At 42.0% G+C, this 19,243-nt stretch overlaps 1 protein-coding gene across 39 annotated transcripts in view; it reads left to right on the top strand.

The window, feature by feature from the left end:
• Nucleotides 1–19,243, top strand: part of NRXN1 (neurexin 1) — a 674,266-nt gene that overhangs the window by 612,962 nt on the left and 42,061 nt on the right. Inside the window, exon 1 of one of the 39 annotated variants that reach the window (XM_032103176.1) lies at nucleotides 8,044–8,129. The exons of 37 other annotated variants lie outside the window; for them this stretch is intronic. In XM_032103176.1, coding sequence (XP_031959067.1) covers nucleotides 8,097–8,129 — 33 coding nt within the window. In that variant the 5' untranslated portion in view covers nucleotides 8,044–8,096. Of the gene's footprint in view, nucleotides 1–8,043; nucleotides 8,130–8,578; nucleotides 8,806–19,243 lie in introns of those variants that run through there. One more of the 39 variants, XM_032103175.1, reaches the window with a different exon arrangement.

A 19,243-nucleotide genomic window follows, 5' to 3' on the forward strand; every position in this document is an offset into this window, starting at 1 on the left:
ATGTGCTTTTGATTTTTCATGTCTTGTCATGGTAAAATAAAAGTTATGGCTAATTTGTGTTTTAACTAGGTTTGTAGTGATAGAAATGAATATAAATACTGTGTTAGAGTTTTAGCTTGAATGGTGAGCACCAGTAATTAGTGAAACCTTTCTAATTGCATCACATGCGTCCATACTGGTTCAATGTATACAAATTACCTGTAGTCTTCTGTAAAAAGGATGTGGATTGGTGCATTCCACCTTCAAAACCGTTTCTCTAACAGCACATGTTTTTAAGGTGTGTGTGCAGACCCTCTGCCCCTTCCTTCAGTCACACTGACTGGCGAGGAGAGGGTGACACTGATTGCAAAAGGGCTTCTCACTGAGCTTCCCAAAGAGGTACAAAAGCAGAGGACAGACCATGGGATGTTTTGAAAAATAAGGATTGAAATCCTGGCAGAATTGCAGTTGATTTCTGAAGGAACAGGTTTTTGCACCAGCCCTTTAATGCTTCTTCCATGATCCATAAAACTCTTGTTGCGAATTTCTATGGGCTCTGCATGCTTGCCTTGTTTGTGAGGGGAGTATTTTTTTCTAATCTCTTTCTTTAAATGCTATTCACTTTAGACAAAAAACAACTAATTACCCACCCCCCCAATTCTGTGTAGTTCTTGCCCATTGCAAAATGGCTGAGCCAAAAGAATAATTTAATTAAAGTGTGAAAATCATATAGCTCTCATGAAGTGTTCCAATTCCAATTTTGTTGAGGATATTCTTGTTTTGTTTTGTTAGACCTGTCCAGGTACCAAGGGCTCAGTTTCGTGTTGTTATGCCCTTTTATTGAATATGAGTTTCTCATTCAGAAATTAAGCAGTTCCCATTGCTTTTAGTTCTGTCTGTGGGTTGATTTGACTGTGGTGTAGTTTTCTGGGATCTTCTAGTTTTTCTCCCTGGTAAAAACCCTTCCCTTTTAAACCTGGCTGCTAGGAGAGAGGCAGATTAGTAGCCCTGTGCTTTTTAAAGGCAAGCAGTCTTTTCAGCCCATCAGTCTCCTCATTTCCCATCACCTGGAGGTTGATGTCATAGCAAGATATTCTCTCCAAAATGTGAATTTCTTCATCACTGTCTTCCTCTAGGCCTGTAATTAGAGCCCTCCTGATAACCAGCACACAACTGCACCCATTAATTAGCTCTTCATCTGAAAATTCCTCTCTTGGTGTTTCCATCCTTGTCAACTTACAGCAGGTTCAGCTGCCTCCAGCTATTCTTTGAATCCAATATCCACGTCAGGCATCCTTCCCATAAAAACCCAAGGCCCAGGATCCAGGAAGCCCCAAGCACCACTGAGACCAGGGGATAGCCACCCTCTTTTCATGCAGGGAAGAACCGACCTGGGTGAACAGCTAACATCACACTGGGTGTGCTTTTGTGAGTGTCTGTGCAGTTATTCCACAGCTGCTTTAGTTTTCCATGGAGCACAAAAAAGAGACACGGCCCAGGCTCTGCTGTTTACCTGATGGAACAGTCAAAACATCTTCTGAATAAAGCAGACACCCAGTCTCTGAGGGCTTCTCCACGTTAGGGGATAATGGAAGCATTTACTAACAGCCAAAGAAATTACTTATTAGGATATGAAACCTTTAATTTAGAAGGAAGGCTTCACGATCTCTTTTTTTTCCCTTTACACTCCCACTCTGCAAAATGTAGCAAGGCCAAAATTTAATGCATTTGCACATCTATTTCTGAGCTATGTGGGTGTCTCTCAAAAGGTATGATTTTGAAGTAGAACAAACAATATATTCGTAGCAATCTTCTTTGAACCAACAAGGTTTTAGAAACCCAAAGATACAGATCAATCAAACCCAGTATATTACATTCTCCACTCTGTTGGGTTTAGATTTAAACAGTTTTATAGATGTTGAAATTGCAAGAAGGATTCCCCAGCTGCTCAAAATGGCTCTGATAGAGCAGGACAAAGTTACACCTGGAGAAAATACACTGGAAACTGAGAGTTCATCATTTTTTCTTTCTTTCTGCTCCCCTGCCAGTACAACAAGTTTGTCTTGTAGTCTTACAGTATGGATTTTATCATTTTGTATACGTTTTGGTGTAGGCAGTTGCCCCTGTTATCCCTGCAGGAGGCTGACACATGGGGGTAAAACCTTTCCTGACCCTGCCAGAGGTGATGAGAGAATCTAAAAATTTGTGAAATACACACTTATATTGAAACATCAAATGTTGGCAGAAGTATGGAATGGCATAAATAGCTTTATTGTTTACAGCATATCCTCGACTGCAGTTGCTCCCAGTTTATTTATTTGTGCACACACAGATGTGCTTTATGTACCCAGGAGGAAAGAACACAAAGACTTTCATTTTTATTTCTTTTCCTCGTTCTTATTTGGGGGAAGAAAACATGATCTCTGACATGATCTCTCTCTCATAACAAAGAGCAAAAGGCAGATGTGGGCCTCTCTCTTCAGATACTGCTTCTTCCCCACCTTCTGTTTTCACGTTTACAACTTCATGTGCTTCTCCTGGAAAGCACACATTGTTAGTGTGCTGCTGCAGCTATTGGAGTTCATTCTCCACTCTTCTCTGGATCCTGTTGCTGTTTGCAGGAGGAGAAAAACCTTTAGGCAATTTAGAAGTTTTCTCTTAGCTGTGCCAAGTTTGACCCTGTTCCTCAGGCTCATCTGAATGCTGGGGTCTCATTGACACTGCTGAGCCTCTGGACTTATTTCAGGCTCCCTAATAAACCCCTGTGCCTGAACTGATACTCACTGAGAATAATACCTGTAACATCACTGGCTGTTGCTTTAAAATAACAAATCAAAGAGACTCAATCTGTTTTTGCTCTGTGTTCCCTTTGCCCCCCTACAAAAAAGAAGTAGGGGCATCCCATGTGAATCACCTGTGGGGATTTAGGGCTAGTTTATTTAGGACTTTGTGACCTGTACAGAGGGGCACTTGCTGCAGAAATCAAGGCAGATGATGTCTTTACAAGTCTTTTAGACAGTGGATAGTCATGTGCAAATTAAGGCAGCCTCAATACTTCCTAGACTGAAACAGGAGGGTAAAACCCCTTTTCCCGGCCAGCACAGCATAGCAAGGGTGGACCCATTCTGCATGTGGCACCTGGCATCCTTTGTGTAGCTACAGGGGCAAAATGGAACCTTGTGAATAACTAGACACTGTAATTCTGGATTATTTTTAATTAGAAAATCATGGGCATCACACCTCCAAATTTTCAGAATTCTGCTATGGGTGTGTCTTACCTGTGATTATTTTTTTTCCCCACAGAAGGGTATCATACATTGTTTCTTTGTGTTTGCTTTTGTGGCAGTCTAGGAGCAAAATTGCTTCCTCTTTCTTCTACAGGCATTCAGCTTTAAACATGCTTCAACAGTTGTTTAATTTTGCCATTTCAAGACTAGAAGTTTGCAGTTGTTCACTGTTACTTATCCTTGGAAAAGATTTTGATACAAATAGATGACTTCTTTCCCCTTCCTACATCTGTATCTGTGTATCTTCCCATGTAATTTGCCCCCTCCACTCTGGAAAGGCAATGAGTACTTCTGACTAAACCAGATAGGTATGAGCAATCAAATAGTGTTAATATTTGCACAGGTAAGAAACATAATTTATGAAGACAATTGAGACAAAATAAAGGTGCTCTATATAATTAGGATAATAGCTGCATGTCATCATTTTCCCTGTGTATTATTATGACACTGTTGATTAACCAGGTGTAGAAGGATTTGGAAAGGCCAGAAAAAAATATTAGGGAATAATAAGTAGGAAGTAAGAGGAAGCAGAGAATGAAAATATATGTGTGCCCAGATAAAAGTGTACATTTGCTCTCTTTCTTGACAGTATAGAATTCGGGACTAAAGGCTGATGGCAGCTGTTAGTTCCAAACAGGTAGGATTGATCTAAATTATGGTTTTTGAGAGAGCAATTTTTTTTCCAGTGCCAGTTTTCTGCTTCCATTTGCTTAAAGAAGGAGGAGGATCTTGACCTTTTAAGCAGTGGAGGGCAGTTCTCTTTTTGAAGATTTTCATCACTGTCGAGCTTGTTTTCCTGTGATCCATGGGACTGGAGGCATCTGCAAACCAGCCTGATGGGTGCAGTCTGGCTGACAGCATGATGGGAAAGTTCAGAGCTCCGGGAAGGAGATTACAGACTTCCTGCCAGAAGGGGGTAATTTTGTCACAGGTGCCAGTACACTAAGTGATACAGAGATGACACAAAGTGTTGACACTGACACTCATTTCCCAGAGTTTGGTAGTTTAGCAGAGTGGAGTATTGCAGAGTCTCCAGGGGCACAGGGAAGATGTCATGTTGATGAAATCCCAAGTACTGTCTCAGTTCCCCCATAAAAACAGTTAAGGTTTCCTCCTTAATACCAGCTCTCTCTGGATAGGAATGGCTTTGTGCACAAGTAATTATGGTATTAAAACTCACTATGACAGCAAACCCACATACACCTCAAAGTTGTTAAATATGTTTCCCAAGGACAATATTGAAGGGTTTGCAGGTGACTGGGCATCAGTGGAGGCCCACCCTGGCCATAAGAGCAATTTGACTCTCAAATTGAAAAGATAATTTAATCCCTAAGGACGCACAGACATTTATATTTAAAACTCACGTAATTTTCACATTCATTAAGCACATTTGAAGTGGTGGATAGTATATAAAATACCTCATTCTCATCTCAAGTAGCTTAATTTGTGCTTGCCCTTAGGCTGAAGTGTAAGAACTGAAGGCTTCCACCTGTGTCTGAATTACAGATGCAAATTTTTTTGATAAAATGGTATCTAAAAAAAAAAAAAAATAATTGGGGGATTTTTTGCTCTTGAGTAGATGTTTTTCCTAGATAAATTACAATCATTTTATAAAACTGCCTGTTCGGTGCACTAGCAAGGATTTTAATGATGATATGTCTGTACAGTTTCTGTCTAGTTAATGAAATATGTGGCATATTTAGATCTAAATCAAATCACAAGTTTGGCTTCCCCTGTTCTCAGTTGTGTATGGTGGGTTTAACATAATTTTTTTTGTCTATGTTTTTCAAGCATAATGATGTTTCTGCATTTTAGTAACTATAGAGATTTGTCTTTGTGATATTTACTACGGCGTCCCTTGATGTGAAATATATGCTATACAACTCATTTCCTATCCCTCACTGCATTGACAAGCAAGCTTTCAAGTGATATTTTATATATATGTCTGGCAAAATACATACATTCAGCAAAACTCTCATGTACAGCTTGAGAGTGTGTAGTCAAGCAAATTCAGGTTCATTGCTTTTTTGCATTTTCTGGTTTTTTTTGTATATTTGGACCTGATTCAACAAAGCACTCTGGAGTTCACTTAAATGCAAAGCTACAAGTACTTTAGTGTAACGTCAGATCATTTCTAACTGCTTTGCCATACTAAGCCCATAAGTGCCCTCACATCCTTTGGGTAAAATTTATCCCAGCCACACTGTCTACTGTATTTCCACATCACACCATAGCACATCACATATGATACACAGGCAGCTGCATCTCTGTGAAAGGCAAAAAGGCCCCCTGAACTTGGTTAGAAGGAATCCTCTTGCAAGCTAGCTTTTGCTGGACACCCAGAATCTGTAGGATATGGCTTTCTGACCTAGCACAGCTCACAGCAAGCTGTGTTCCGCAGCACTTCAAGGCAAGGCTTCTCAAACAGCATTTCATCCTCCCAGACATCTGCTCAGCGTTTGAGAGGAGTTGGGATCTGTCATCCATCTTTATACCGTTCCTTTTATTGCTGCGTTAGTTAGTCCCCTGAATAGCAGCACGCAGGACATATGACAGTCCATTACTGTTAATGGTGTTATTGTAGAATCATGCTTCTAAAAAATATTGCCTCAAGCAAAATATTATAGATAATTTAGTACTGTCCTTCAGGAAGGCACATGCTGGGGTTAATGAAAGTTTGACTTAGTAAATGTGAAAGGACTGCATTGTCCGATCCTCTTGAAATGGTATTTATTATTCTCATTTAGATAATTTTCTTAATTAAAATAGGAGTGTTTTTCTTATTTGTTTTGCCCCCCAAATGAACTCCTTTCATTGAGGACACAGCCCCGACACAAGTTATTGTCAGGCAACCCAGGGAAATGGATGCTGCTGCCAGAAGGGCAGTGAGAGCACAGCTGCTAACCATGGGCATTGCCCTTCCTGTCCTCTGCCCTGGTCCCTGAGCAGGGATGGGCAAACAAGGCTTGAAGGTTTGACCATTGCCACAAAACACTGGACAAGCAACCACGTAATTATGGACAGATGGTATCCTCTGCAGTCTTCCAAAGGGGGAAAGGTGCAGAGTCAAGGCTGGGGATTTCTAGGGTTCTCAGGAGCTGCTCTGAATGAAAAAGCTGTGAGAGCTATCAAAACACGATGTTCAGTTCCAGGGGACCTTTTAATTTTGCTGGCCCATGCTTAGAAAACAATGTGTGGAACAAGTGAGCACAGTGCTTTCTGCTCCATCCACTAGCACACTCTCTTAAAGTTTGCCAGCTTTAGGGCCAGGAGTCAGGTTCCACCATAAGGCAAGTGTAAGAGCCTCAGGGCAATGACTTTCCTCTAATTAGCACCAGACAGACATTTAACAAATTGGAATGCCACTTCCAACAAGCTGTGCAGTGTGTTTCTTTCAGCGTTAACTGTTGTGAGTGAATTGCAGCCAAATGATTGTAGATGGAGAGCCCCCGTGTCCAGAAAGCAGCCCTGCAGCTGTCCATAGACTTATTTTTCAGTTCACCAGGAAAGGAACACGGTAGACACCTATTACACTGGCTTATAATTTAATAACTGAATATTAAAAATGTAGGCAATACTGTGCAAATCTACCAAATATACTGAGCCACACAACCCAGGGTTGAACCTGGCTCTGTTTAGAGGAGGGAGATGTTTTTCATAGAGAGTAGATCTTATCAATCCATTTCAATTTATTTTTCATGATGAAGAGTATCAAGATACTGCATCAGCTTTGCTTTACTGCCACGTGCTTTGGCCATTAGCAGTAAGATGCAGACGTGCTGTTTATCAAATGGTGTTGCAAGTTCAAAATGCCTTTTGAAAAAGGCAGCACGCTGCCACTGAAATGGGTGGGTGAGGGTATGTCAGGGCAAGTTTTTATGGTCTCCGAGCTCCCGTCAGGGGAACTGCAAAGTTGGTATCACCTGACTTTTTCGTATCTCGCTTGTCTTTTTCCTCAGCATAGACACCCATTATTCAAAGCAATCTTGAGGGCTTCCGGAAAAGCCTAAAGGTGGGCGCTTGATATCTTACAACTGTTGGGATTCATGAAAACTGTTCAGGAAGGAAAAAAAAAAAAAAAAAATTCTGGGCCAAATAAAAATAAAATGGTGCTGGACGCTGTGGCTGGATTTTAGGGGGGGTTGGTGACTAGTTTGCAGCGCTGAGCGACTGATCTGTGTGTGGCCAAGGAGACGGCAGATGTGCCTGGCAGGTTTCCACGCGGCACCCGTGCCGTGCCGTGCCTGGGCGCTTCCAGGGGCGCGGGGGCGGGGGGGGAGAAGGCTCCAGCACGAAGGCGCACGATCCCGTTCCGCGCGGTGTTTGTGGAATTCTGCAGCTTTACGTCTGGGGTGGTTTTTTTTTAAAACGCTAACGCGACCGAGGCGGCGGGGTCGGTGCCGCACGGCTGCCTGCGGGTGCGGCGGGAGACACGCCGCTCGTCCCCCCGCTGCATCCCGCCGCATCCCGCCGCATCCCGCCGCTCCACCGCCGCCCGCTCCGCGCCGCTCCGCGCCGTTCCGCAGCGCCGTGCGGCGGCCCCGCGGTCCCCGCGGCGGCGGCGGGCGCGGCCATGGGCGGGCGGAGCGCCGGGCACTGATAGGCCGGGCGGATGCGCAGGCAATTTATCATCCCCGGCTCCCGCGGAGGCAGGCAGCGCGCCTGTCACCAGTATTGATTTCAGAGGATGGACTAAATTTCCTAGGATTTCCATTAAGAATTAAGCGGGGAGGAGGAGGGGGGGGGGAGAGAAAGGAAGGGAAGGGAAAGAAAGGGAAAAAAAAAAAAAAAAAAAAAAAAGCCGTAACCACGCAGGGTAGCCAGGCAGACATGGATATGAGATGGCACTGTGAAAACTCGCAGGTAGCTTCTTCTCTCACAGCCGATGCAGCGCACAGGCGAAGCACTGCCGCATGCAGGGTTTAAGATACCTTTAGGCTGACAGCAAGGAGGAGAAAGGAAAAAAAATACAAAAAAAAAAAAAAAAAAAACCAAAAAGAGGCATTTGCACCGATTTACTGAAAATTACTTTTTTTTAAAAAAACCAAAAAAAATTAGAATACATCTCCTTGGAGATTGCATGTCATTAATATTAAGATCAAATTTCTGCACGATATCTGTTTTAAATCTAGAAAAGCTTCTAAGTTGTATTTTTTTTGTTTTTTCTTTTCTGCTCCAAGAAAATAACGCTTTGGTAACCAGAGCATGGATGCTACTGTTTATTTTTCTCTTTTGCTTTTTCTTAAACAATAGAGACTTTTTTTCTTTTTTGAGCATATTTGCTACTAATGAGTCTAAAAGGAAAGGAAAATTGAGAAGAATCAAATAAAAGCATGAATAAAACCTGCTTCAAATAGTTGCCAGGCTGCTTTCTTTTTAACAATCTAGCAATTATTTTGGCTTAAATTATGCTTAAACCCTGACCATGCATGCTTTTCATCTTGGCTTAGAATATGTGTGTACGTGTGTGTGTACGTATGTGTGTACTTGTTTTGATTTGATTTTTTTTTCAGTGAGCATTTGCACAACGGGACTTCCTGTGAGTTATATGCATGTTTTGATAAGAAAAATTGCATATAAATGAATGACTGTATCTGATGGACTAAAATGTGGTGATATATTTTTAAATGAGTTCCTTCTAATCTTTTGGGGGAGGGTAAATCGCTGCATGCTTATGACAATGAAAGTGTTTGTGTATTTTCTCAAAGGTTGATTGTTTATTTGCTTGTTTCTAACATGAAGAGTGAGGTGTTTCCTTTTATTTATTTATTTGTTTGTTTTTCAAATAACAAACCTCCAAGGCATCTGATTTAAACGAGCACGGGGTACAAAGCTTTTCATGTTACCTGAAAACCAGCAGAAAGGTGTGTGTTTGTGTGAGAGCGCCCAGCTCCTCTGGGAAGGCTGGGGATCTTTTCAGCTCCTTATTCTCCCCAAGAAGAGTTAAAATGCTGTGGCAGTCTGGCGCCTGCGTGCACCATGGGAATTCTGCTGGCAAAGCCAGAGCTGGCATCAGGTGGCACAGGTGTATCGTGATAGTGGGCAAAGGAAAAGGTGAGGATGAGGGTTGCCAAAAGAGGTTAACGGGCTTTTAAAGCAAGGAATCAGCAGCTTCCATCTGTACAGAAACGTTTCGTTCTCCCCCATTAGCTAGAAAGGCAGGGGGAAAAGGTGTTTTTTGGTGCGTTTGTCAGAGGATAGTAAAGTGGGGGAGATGGTTCAGTTTTATTCTGGTTTACAGGTTATAACCATTGTGTTGAGAGAGAAGTTATGGTTTTGGGGCTTTTTTCATGATTGTGAAAAGGCTGAACTGGATGTGAGCTGTTATTGCTGCAGTTGTGGGGCTGAGCATCAAACCTTCTTTCCTTTGGTATACTGGGTGTGTTGTGTAATGCTGTTTGCATTTGCTAGCTGGGCTTCCTCAGAGTCCTGCCATTAAGCCTTTTGGGGTTTTTTTATTGTATTTGTTTAAATCACTTAATGTGCCATTCTATACAGCAGATCTTCTCTTACTGCTCTGGGCTAATCAATACCTGATTTTGCTCTGCCTACGGCACCTTACCCCAGAAAAAAATATTTTGGGTGGTTGTTACCATGCCAAATGGCTCTGGCCCGTTGGTATCTTAGGCCACTCTTCAAGTTCAGGCTGAAAAGTTTTTCGATTGAGCTTACCATTCCCAGCTCTCTTCCTAATAATTCTCCACATCACCTAGGCATCATATATAATTTGACACAGCTGACAGCATCCACTTAGGAGAAGCTTAGGGCTGAGCCAGAATGGAAATTGAATTGCATCTCAACTCCCTAATATTAATGATCCTTCTAGGTCAGCAGAGGAGTAATTGCCAGGGCAGCCTGAGGAATTGTCCATTAAACCTGCCTAGATGGTAGCTCACCTGTGGAGAGATGCATCTAGATAAGCGTGTACAAAATGAATTCCATTTGCTTAATATAAGGTCTGCTGGACTTACGAACATCTCAAAAGCCAACATGTGGCCTCAAGTTTAATACCAAGTATTTTTTCTGGTGTTTTAAGATTGCTTATAACTAAGGCTTAGCCAAATTGCCTTAGAAGTGCCTGAAAAAGCAAATTCACAGAAAAAAATTGGTTGGTGGTTGTATCTTGAAGGGCAAGCCTGTATTTCTGTAAAGGTGTAGTTTGATCTAAAACCTTGTGACATGAAGCAAGAGAAGAAAAGTTCATGTTGTCCATGTTCTTTAGTCCTTGAGGTAGCTGCTCATTTAGAATAACCCATTAATCAGTCAAACTTTGTATACACAACCTGATTAGGTGGGCAGCTGGACCTTTAAATCCCAAATCAATATTCAACAGGAATTCAGAGGAGACAAACAGCCTAAGGACAATGTTTAGAAACTCAGCTGTGCTTTATGTCTTGGAGTAATGCTGATTTAGCAAGAAATCCCAGTCACAGTGCAAGAGGGTTTATTTTTTGACCTTGTACATTTGAGACGACACAGAAAGTTAAGAGTTGCCAGCATGGCTTTACTGCGAGGGGGAAATGCAGAGGGGGTTCAACCATCCTCTGTTGCCATTACAGAAGGTACCCATGTGGAGCAGCTGAGAACAGAGGTGCACAGAACAGACCAGAATACAGATGCCTCAGGTTGAAAATCACATTCTTCTGAACTTGCTTCTGTGCCAGGTTGATCATTTAAGTGAAGTTCCAAAGTCTGGTGACACAACTAAGGGAACAATCTAACCTGCTGCAATTCAAGTGGGATATATCCTCCAGGAAATCTTGGACCACTGCCTGTTTATCTGTCCTCTCTCTCATCACAGCTACTGAAAATTGGGGTTTTTTTCTTTCAACAGCCATGTCAACTATAGCAGCTCCACGTAGTAAAAAGATTTCTCACGCTGCTGACACCCTTCTGCCACGGGCCACACATTGCCACTACTTCGAGGAGTTGTTTCCTCTCCTTAAAGCTCCTTATGTCTTCACACTGTTAGAGATGGTGTCACAGCTTGGCTGGGTTTTGTGTACATACACACGAGAAAGCCTTTCTGAGCCTTTCAATATAAAGAGTTGAAGAAAGCACCAAATTCAGTCTTAGCCAAGGAGAAGCTTGACAGACAGAACTTGTTGGTGAAGAGTAAATGATTTTCATACTTCTTGGTTGACATGTTCAGTATCTTGAGATATTTTATAATTATTTTTTGTTGTGTGTATTGCTACAATGTTTAGTTATTCTTTTGTTTCATGCTACTATGAACTAGCTGTTTTTCAGCAACTAATTGATCAGCTTTTCTGACACAAAAATTAATTTTACACTTGTTTTGCACATTCAGCCAGTAGTAATTTTGAATTTCTGGATTTAGTGCTCTCTCTTTGTTTTCTTTGATTTCTGACATGGTTTTTCAATCCAGAGAGTGTTTTACCTTGCTCGTGCAAGTTGCTCTGATCAACAGATCCAGGAAAAGTCTGATAAAATCATGAGAAGTTCCTCTTGTGGGTTAGCTTGAATGATTACGGTCTTCTGCTATGCTTTTCCACACTGGCTTTCTCTTTTTGTCTGTATCTGAACCGTACTTCATTTTTTGCCAGTGGGATGCATAATTAGATGTAATCACATGCAGTTAATAAGGGCTAATCCCTTTTTTTCAGATCATATCTTTCAATCCCTTTTGGGTGAAACTTCAGGTAATGCCTCCAATCCAAGTACCAGATCAAGATGAGACAGAGCAGGGGCTGAGGGCAAAGCTTTATGAAACCATGTGGGGTACATCAGGAGGCAGCCAACAAAACCCTTGCAGCTCCTCTGAAAAAGTAATTGTTGGGACTGTTTCTGTGCATGTAGCTGCATTACTAGAGAATGGCAATTCTAGAGAATGCCCTTCCCTACTAAAAGGGGGAAAAAATGTGTGCAACCTCTAAAAAAAAGTGGAAGGATAAGGATTAGAAATTGTGTGCTGTATGTGCAGGAAATCTGAGCATTGTGGACACTCCAGTTAGTCTTGTGCAGCAGTTTGGCTGGGTTTCCAAAAAAGATGGATTGAGAAGTTCTACCATCCTTGAGGTCAATGGAAGTGCTGTCAGTGACTTCAATGTCACTGACATTCTACCTCTGGCAGAAGTCCGAATAGCACAGAGTGTAAAGTCTGTGTAAGGATGTATGAATTGATTCCTAAACCCAGCTATCTTGGATGATTGTTGCTTAAAGTATATAAGAAGTTAAACGGGAAATGAGCAAGATGGTATTTTCACCAGAATGATTCATTTTAAATTCCATCCCACGAACTAAATGATTCCTTGCCAGTGAAGACCTGGGAAGCTTTCAGGTGGTGAGACATTTTTTCACACTGCGAGTCTGTAATGTCCAGGACCTTGGAACACCTTCTGGTTTGAGCCTGGCCATATGTTTTTTGGCAAAACTCCAGAAACGAATATAGTAATTTGTGGACTTTAGCACAGAGTAAATTGCATTTCTTGGCTCCAGTACTTAGTGCCTTGTTTGCTGGTTTCTCTGAATTGTCTGTGGTACAGCTGCAAACCAATACTAAATTACATGGAGTAAAGACTTAAATTGTTTTCCTTAAGTTTCCACAGGTTTTGTATTTTTCCTTTCTTGTAGTTCTTCTGATTTCTCTTATTCCATTTCCTATCTATTTCAAAATTCCCTTGCTAGATCACTCTTATTGTGAAGACTACACCACTATCTATGCTGTTGTTATATTTTTTCCATACTGGAGGCTGAGGAAAATGCCTTGCTTTTCGGTGGTGGTTTTTAGTGCTGCTCCACCTTAGTTGTTTTGTTGGAATTTCAAATTTTTTTTAATGGGGTTGTTTGATCTGTTAAGCAAATGCATCAGGTTAGCAAAGTTGTTGAGCAAGTTTATTGAGAAAAAGAGTGATTAGAGTGTCTGGGTCCATGTGTTACCACTACGACTGCTACCAAATTTATAGCTCCCTCAAAGCAGAATATACACCTGTACAACTGAAGAGGTGGAGAATGGCTTTTGTTTTTCACCTCTTTTATCATGCATGACCAAAAGATCTTTAAGTAAGCTGTTGCACAGAGACTACACATACACATATACATCATTTGTGTAGGGTATATTGCACAGTAGAAGCAAAAAATGAAGTTCCTATGGCTTTTGGGAGTAAAGCATATTTTTGAGTTCCTAATTGATGTTGGAATTGCATAATAATAGGGATATGACAGTGAATGAAAAGTCACAATTTTGCTTTACAGATGACACAGCTATATTCAGTACTGATATTAAGTGTCAGTAATGCACCAAAGTTGGGGAAGCTGAGGAATGAAGTCATGGACAAAATACAAACCTCCTCCATGTTTTAGAGCAGTGAGGTGGCAGCAAGGAAGGGGTGGGAGACCTCCCAGCCAAAATCAGAGCAGGCCAGTAAAAATATCCCTTCCGGCGAGCTGCACTGCCAAATGCAAATCTGTTCTGTGAGGTTGATGTCAACGTCAAGCGCCGTATCCTGGGGAAGCTCACTTCCCCTGGCCCATGCCAGCTTCGCGGAGGTTTGCAAAGCCAAGCTGAATAGTGGAGCCTGTGATTTCCTAGAGGATGTCCATCTGCCCCGAACAGCCTGAGCAGCCCCGGGCCCTCGCTGACAACTGCGTCGGCGGAACTGCCGCGTCCCGCGTGAGCAGCACTGCCTGACCCAGCACACGCCGCAGCAGTGCCAGGAACAACTCTCCTCTCGTCCTAGGCAGAAAGGGCACAATGCTAAGGCTCTACACCCTTATTCGTCTCTAAGTTTAACCCTGAGAAACACAGTTCACATCTTTTAAATGAGTTTAAACTCAGTCTGGAATGGTGGCAGATCCCCACAGGAGTCCCCTGGCATTTTCAGGGCATGTTGAATTATGGTTGCCTTGTTTGGTTTTGATTAGGAAGAGACTTTACAGGAAAGCATTTCTGTTACTCCTCTTTCTATTTATTTGTAGCCATTCTAACTAACTTTACAGACAGTAGGATGTTTCTGCTAGCTCTTGCAGCGGTCAGGGTGCATGAAACAGCTAAGAGAGAATCAGCATAATTTGTTCTTTTCTGCCAGTATCTTAAGTGCTAGGTTGCCAGATGCACCATTTTTCCTTAGAGGAATGAACAAAGCAAGATCCCAGTTTTTCTGTAAGCACATTGACTCTTGTCATCTTTACCAGCCCTGAATCTTCCCTTTGCAGCTTTACCTGTGCAGCAAATTTCTATTGCTAAATATTTCCCCTTTCTACTGGGGATATCTAGGGAATAATGTAAGTAAAGTGGTAGCAGAGACATCTGAAAAGGCTGCAAAGGTGACCTTTGCAAAATGCTCCTTCAGGGTTACTGGGGAGGAGGTGTGACATTCAAGTCCCACTGTTTTTGTGCACCAGACGGTTACAAAGGAAATAATGGCAACTTTTAAGCTCATAGGAATGTATCTGTCACTTTGTCTAATCTTTGCTTTCTGGCAGCCTAAAATAGGTGACTGAGATGGTAACCTGGTCCTGAAAAAGTCTGAGACAGTTTTCTTGTGTTCAAACTGTCTGTACTATCAGTTCCCCATTGCTATTTAGGTGACTTATCTGAACCTGGAGTGAGCAGCAGCTTTTATGCCAGTGGGAGCATTCTTCCAGTGTGCAGCCACTGCAGGATGAGGAGCTCTGGCAGCTGATCTGTGACCCTTGCTCCTGCCTTGCATTGTGCTGAGACTGACTGGACTGCTCTAGTAGACTTTGTCTTACTCTTTTTATAGCCAGGCATCCAGATAGCTTCAAGAATTAAAGTCAGCTTTTCAACTTCAGGTATTGTTGTACTTGGAAATAGGAAAACTGAAAGTAACCCTAGTAAATAATCTAAAAATATAGTGGGGAAGTGACTAATCACTTTTGGAAGCCTACCTCAACCGTAATTCATTTCAGTTCCAGGAGAAGATTCTCACCTATTTGTGATTAATTAGACAGAACTATCTTGAGATCACTAAATAATAAGATGACTCTGGAAAAGAAGATGTTATTCCCCTTGAACAAACAATAAGCAGCTTCAGTAGTTTCTCAGACTATCAATGCATGGCAGACTCATGGACTACTGCTGATCTGTGGAGAGCAAAATGGAAAGATGTTTCCTTAGTCATGTTGATAACCAGAATAAAGGCAGATGAAGCTGTGAAAAATGTTAGTTAAACAATGTTCTCACAATGGTAAGAACAGAGCCTGACTAGAATCTACATCTCTCTTAGCTGAGGGCGTGGCACTGTGGATCCTCTTCTTTCTGGTCCTACTTCCTTGCCCAATCAGTCTGCAAGTGTGGGATTATCTCTATTTCTACATTGACTGTAGAAGATCCTGATCATTCATGTATTTCTGGGAACTTCATGTTCCTTATTCATTTTTGGATATGCCAGATAATTTCTTTATTTTAACTGAATTTGAGGATCGAAGCAAGAATTGGACAAAACAGTTATTAATCCCATTATTCTGCCATTTCAGAGAAAATTTGTGTCATTGTTAAACTAACACCCATTCAATTCATGGTGAGCTTTGCAAACTCCCTTTTATTTCATGTGGTCTTACATTAAAACATTACTGCCATTATTTTCAGATATTAAAAGTAATTTTCCTTTCCCATGAATATTCTCTTCTGGGCTTTTCCTCCAGTATCAGCATTCCAGAGCAGGGCATCTCCCTAATAGAGGGCTGGAGTGACAAATAAATTGTGTTTTGAGTTGAAAATATCCTGAATGTTAAAGCTGTCTGTCTAATGATTAAGTGTGTTAGAAAGAGTGTAATTATGTTTCATTTTCCAGGTGCCATTTGAGTTACTCTCTATTCAATGTTTCGCATGTAGTGTATGGACTGAAATTAGCCAACGAGCTGCTTCTTTTGGGTCAGCTGGACTTCTTCCTCCAGTGACTGTTTGTTAATTTTGAGATGACATTTCTTCCTCCTGGGAATGGTTTTGCATGGATGTATGCTTAAATGTGTTAATGCTACTAACTGGGAGGGGGAATGATATTCTTGGAAGAAAGGAAAGGCAGGAATATCCTTTGAGCCCTGCAAAATAATTGGGCGTGGGAGTTAAGGAAACTACCACGTTTTATATATCCTGGGTTTTGTCTCTGCCCTCAGAGGGTGATCCTATAAGTTAGACATGGGTGCCAAATATGGTCCTCAGAGCCATGACAATTAGTGAGATCAGCAGTCAAAAGAAGCTCGAGGTTTTCCCTTCTTCTTCGTAAATTCGTGTTGACCGATTGAAAATGTTAGTAGCTGCATAAATTGGTGGATCTGATTCCCATGTGAGGTGTTCTGGCTCTGGAATACTGGAAAGGATGCTCTGTTCAGCATCTCAGTTTCCAGATAACAAAGAGGAATTTCACAGCGGTGGCACCTTCAAGGCGGAGGAGCACCGACACTCGCCCTTGTGCTGGTGGCCTGATTCTGGGCTGTCGGCGTGGGGTGTGTGCCCAATCCACGACCTCTCCATCTGAGGAAACCAGCCAGGTCTGGATGCTGAATGGAGCAAAACACTGGCTCCGTTCCAAGGATCTCTAATTTTATTAGATTGCCTATATGAGGCTGGTGGCTGACTGAGGACCAGATACATTTTAAGTCTTTATCAGTGAAGTTTTGTTTATCTCACACTGCAGAGGTCAAATCAGGGGAAACAGTGGTGCTCTCCTTACCATCAATTTCATGCCAATTAAAATCTCAAAATGAGAGTCTTGTAACTGTCTCTCCTGCCCTTGGTAGCACAGTCTCTTCTTCGTTTTTATTTTTTAACCTCATTTACAGCAGAAGACTGTGTTATACTCTCATTTCAGAACAAGCACCCACTCCCTGAAATTTCTGGGAGCAATACTTGCTTCTTATAACTGTTCTTTCTGGCTGAAAATTTAGCTGAGCATCATGGCATCTGCCCTTGCTCCATACCTGATCCTCTGGCATTGTGCATTGTGCCAGGAGCTCACATGCAGTAGTTCCACTTAGAGCCATATCAGTATAAAGAGGAAGGGGTCTCAGTGCTTTCAGTATAATTTTAAAACAAAGCAGCCAGTATTCTATAACCATCTGCCTGCCACCAGGATCCCACAAGCCTGCCGGCTTTGATTCCTGCCTTTGCACACCATGCCCATGCAGAAGGCACCTTCTCCAAGGTCACCCACCAGCTTTTGTGCTCAGAAAACTGATGAGAGGTTATCCAGAACAACAAAGTGAAAAGTCTCTAGAAGGATTCGTGCCTCAGCAGGTACTTTGAATCTTGCATGCAGCTGAGGGCTGCAATTGTGGAAGTCACAGAGAGTTATAAATTAGCCTTGTGGGGAGAGCTAATTGACAGCTTCTCCTTCAAAACAAGACCCTTTTGTGCAGTGAGTATGTGTGTGCACGTTTCCATGCTCGGGTGGAGTTGTAAAAATATTTGATACATGATCTCCCATTTTTCCTGCAGTGATTCAGCTGTGGAGGACAGCTTAGGCATTTGAGAATGATCACAGATAGCTTTCAGCCCTGATACAAAGAGAAAAGATTGTATTGGAATAAGCTGATTTCAGTCAGAGAATCTTCTTTGGGCAGATGTGCTACTTCCAGCTTCTCAAGTGATACCATCCTCAAGAGCACCTGAGCATAGTAAACACTGATGAGTGAATTGGAGGTGATGGAAGAGAGGATTAATTAAACTGTAGAACATTATAATGTTTATTATATGAGCTGGTGATTGGGAAACCAGTCTTGGAAAAACTCCTGTAGCCCCTTTGAAAAAAAAAAACCTAAGAAGACTAGGGCATCTTAACTTTCCAGAAAGAGAAATCTCTTCAGACACTTAACAGTTTATCCTTGTGTTATTCTGGGATATGAGAAGGATATCAAAATACCTTTGCCAAAGAGTGAGAGTAACACACAAATGCGCAGCAAGCAACAGGGAAGTTTTATTTTCTTCGTGTTTTACATTTGTGAAAAATTCAATTCCAGCAAGGCCTGAATAGAGAATAGATGCAGGCAGGCATTGGCTCCATGGATTACAGCACACATTCCTTGACATTTACTGTCCATCTTTGTATCACTATGAGGTTTGCCAAAATGAAGTATTTAAGGTAGAATCAGCTTGTGGCAATTTGCGAAGTCCCAGGGTAGTGTGTTTATCCCCTGGAAGGGCTGTAATGACGCTGAAGAAGGCTGTTAAATACAGTTTGTGTTTTCCCAAAGCTGTAACAGGAGAGAACATAAGCAGGTGTGAGTTGGGCTGTTCTGGGGAGGAATGAAAGCAGCCTGGAGAACTGGTAAGTAGCTGAATCTGCAGTTGGTTGGTGCCAAAGTTCACCAGAGAACACAAAGGCAAGGCAGGGTGGGATTGTTTCAGCTGATGCTTGTGATACATCTGCCATTTATCTGTCAGGTGCTGTTGTGCTGCTGGAAGCAATCAGGTGGCAACAATGCCTGATGGGCTATTTCACAAAACAAGAGTTTCCTGCCTGTGAACAAATGGGCAGCAGAAGAGGAGAGTTACCACAGATGAGCATGGAAAAGTGTGAGGAATATCAAGCTCAAAACAAAGTAACTTCCATCCAAAGCTTCCAATAGCAAGAGATCCATTCAATCAGAGAAGTGAAAAGATGGTGCTCATTCTAAGTGGTTTCTTTTGTCTGTAGATGAACTTCAGCCAGCTTTTGGAAGGTGCATTAGAAACCCTTTTCTGTGTGTGGCTCTTGAGATGCATCAGTTAACATAAGGCATCGGGGGAGAGCTTGGGGATTTTAAAATGAAGTTAGGTTTTGGTGAAGTTTAATGAAATAGATATCCCTTCCACTTTGCTCACCCAATGTAGCCATTAGGAGAGATGTTTATATTAAATGTGAAAATTGTGTGGTAGAACCTGAAATGTGCAACTAAACTGTTGGAGAGCTTAATTTCGTAAAGCCTGTTTTCCATGTCCAAAGTAACATTGCAAAGAAAATGATGCCTGGTAGGCTGGGATATGTATAGCTTAGCAAGGTCTTCAAACCTTTTCA

The sequence above is a fragment of the Corvus moneduloides genome, chromosome 3 (assembly GCF_009650955.1).
Source record: "Corvus moneduloides isolate bCorMon1 chromosome 3, bCorMon1.pri, whole genome shotgun sequence".
NCBI classification, from domain to species: Eukaryota; Metazoa; Chordata; class Aves; order Passeriformes; family Corvidae; genus Corvus; species Corvus moneduloides.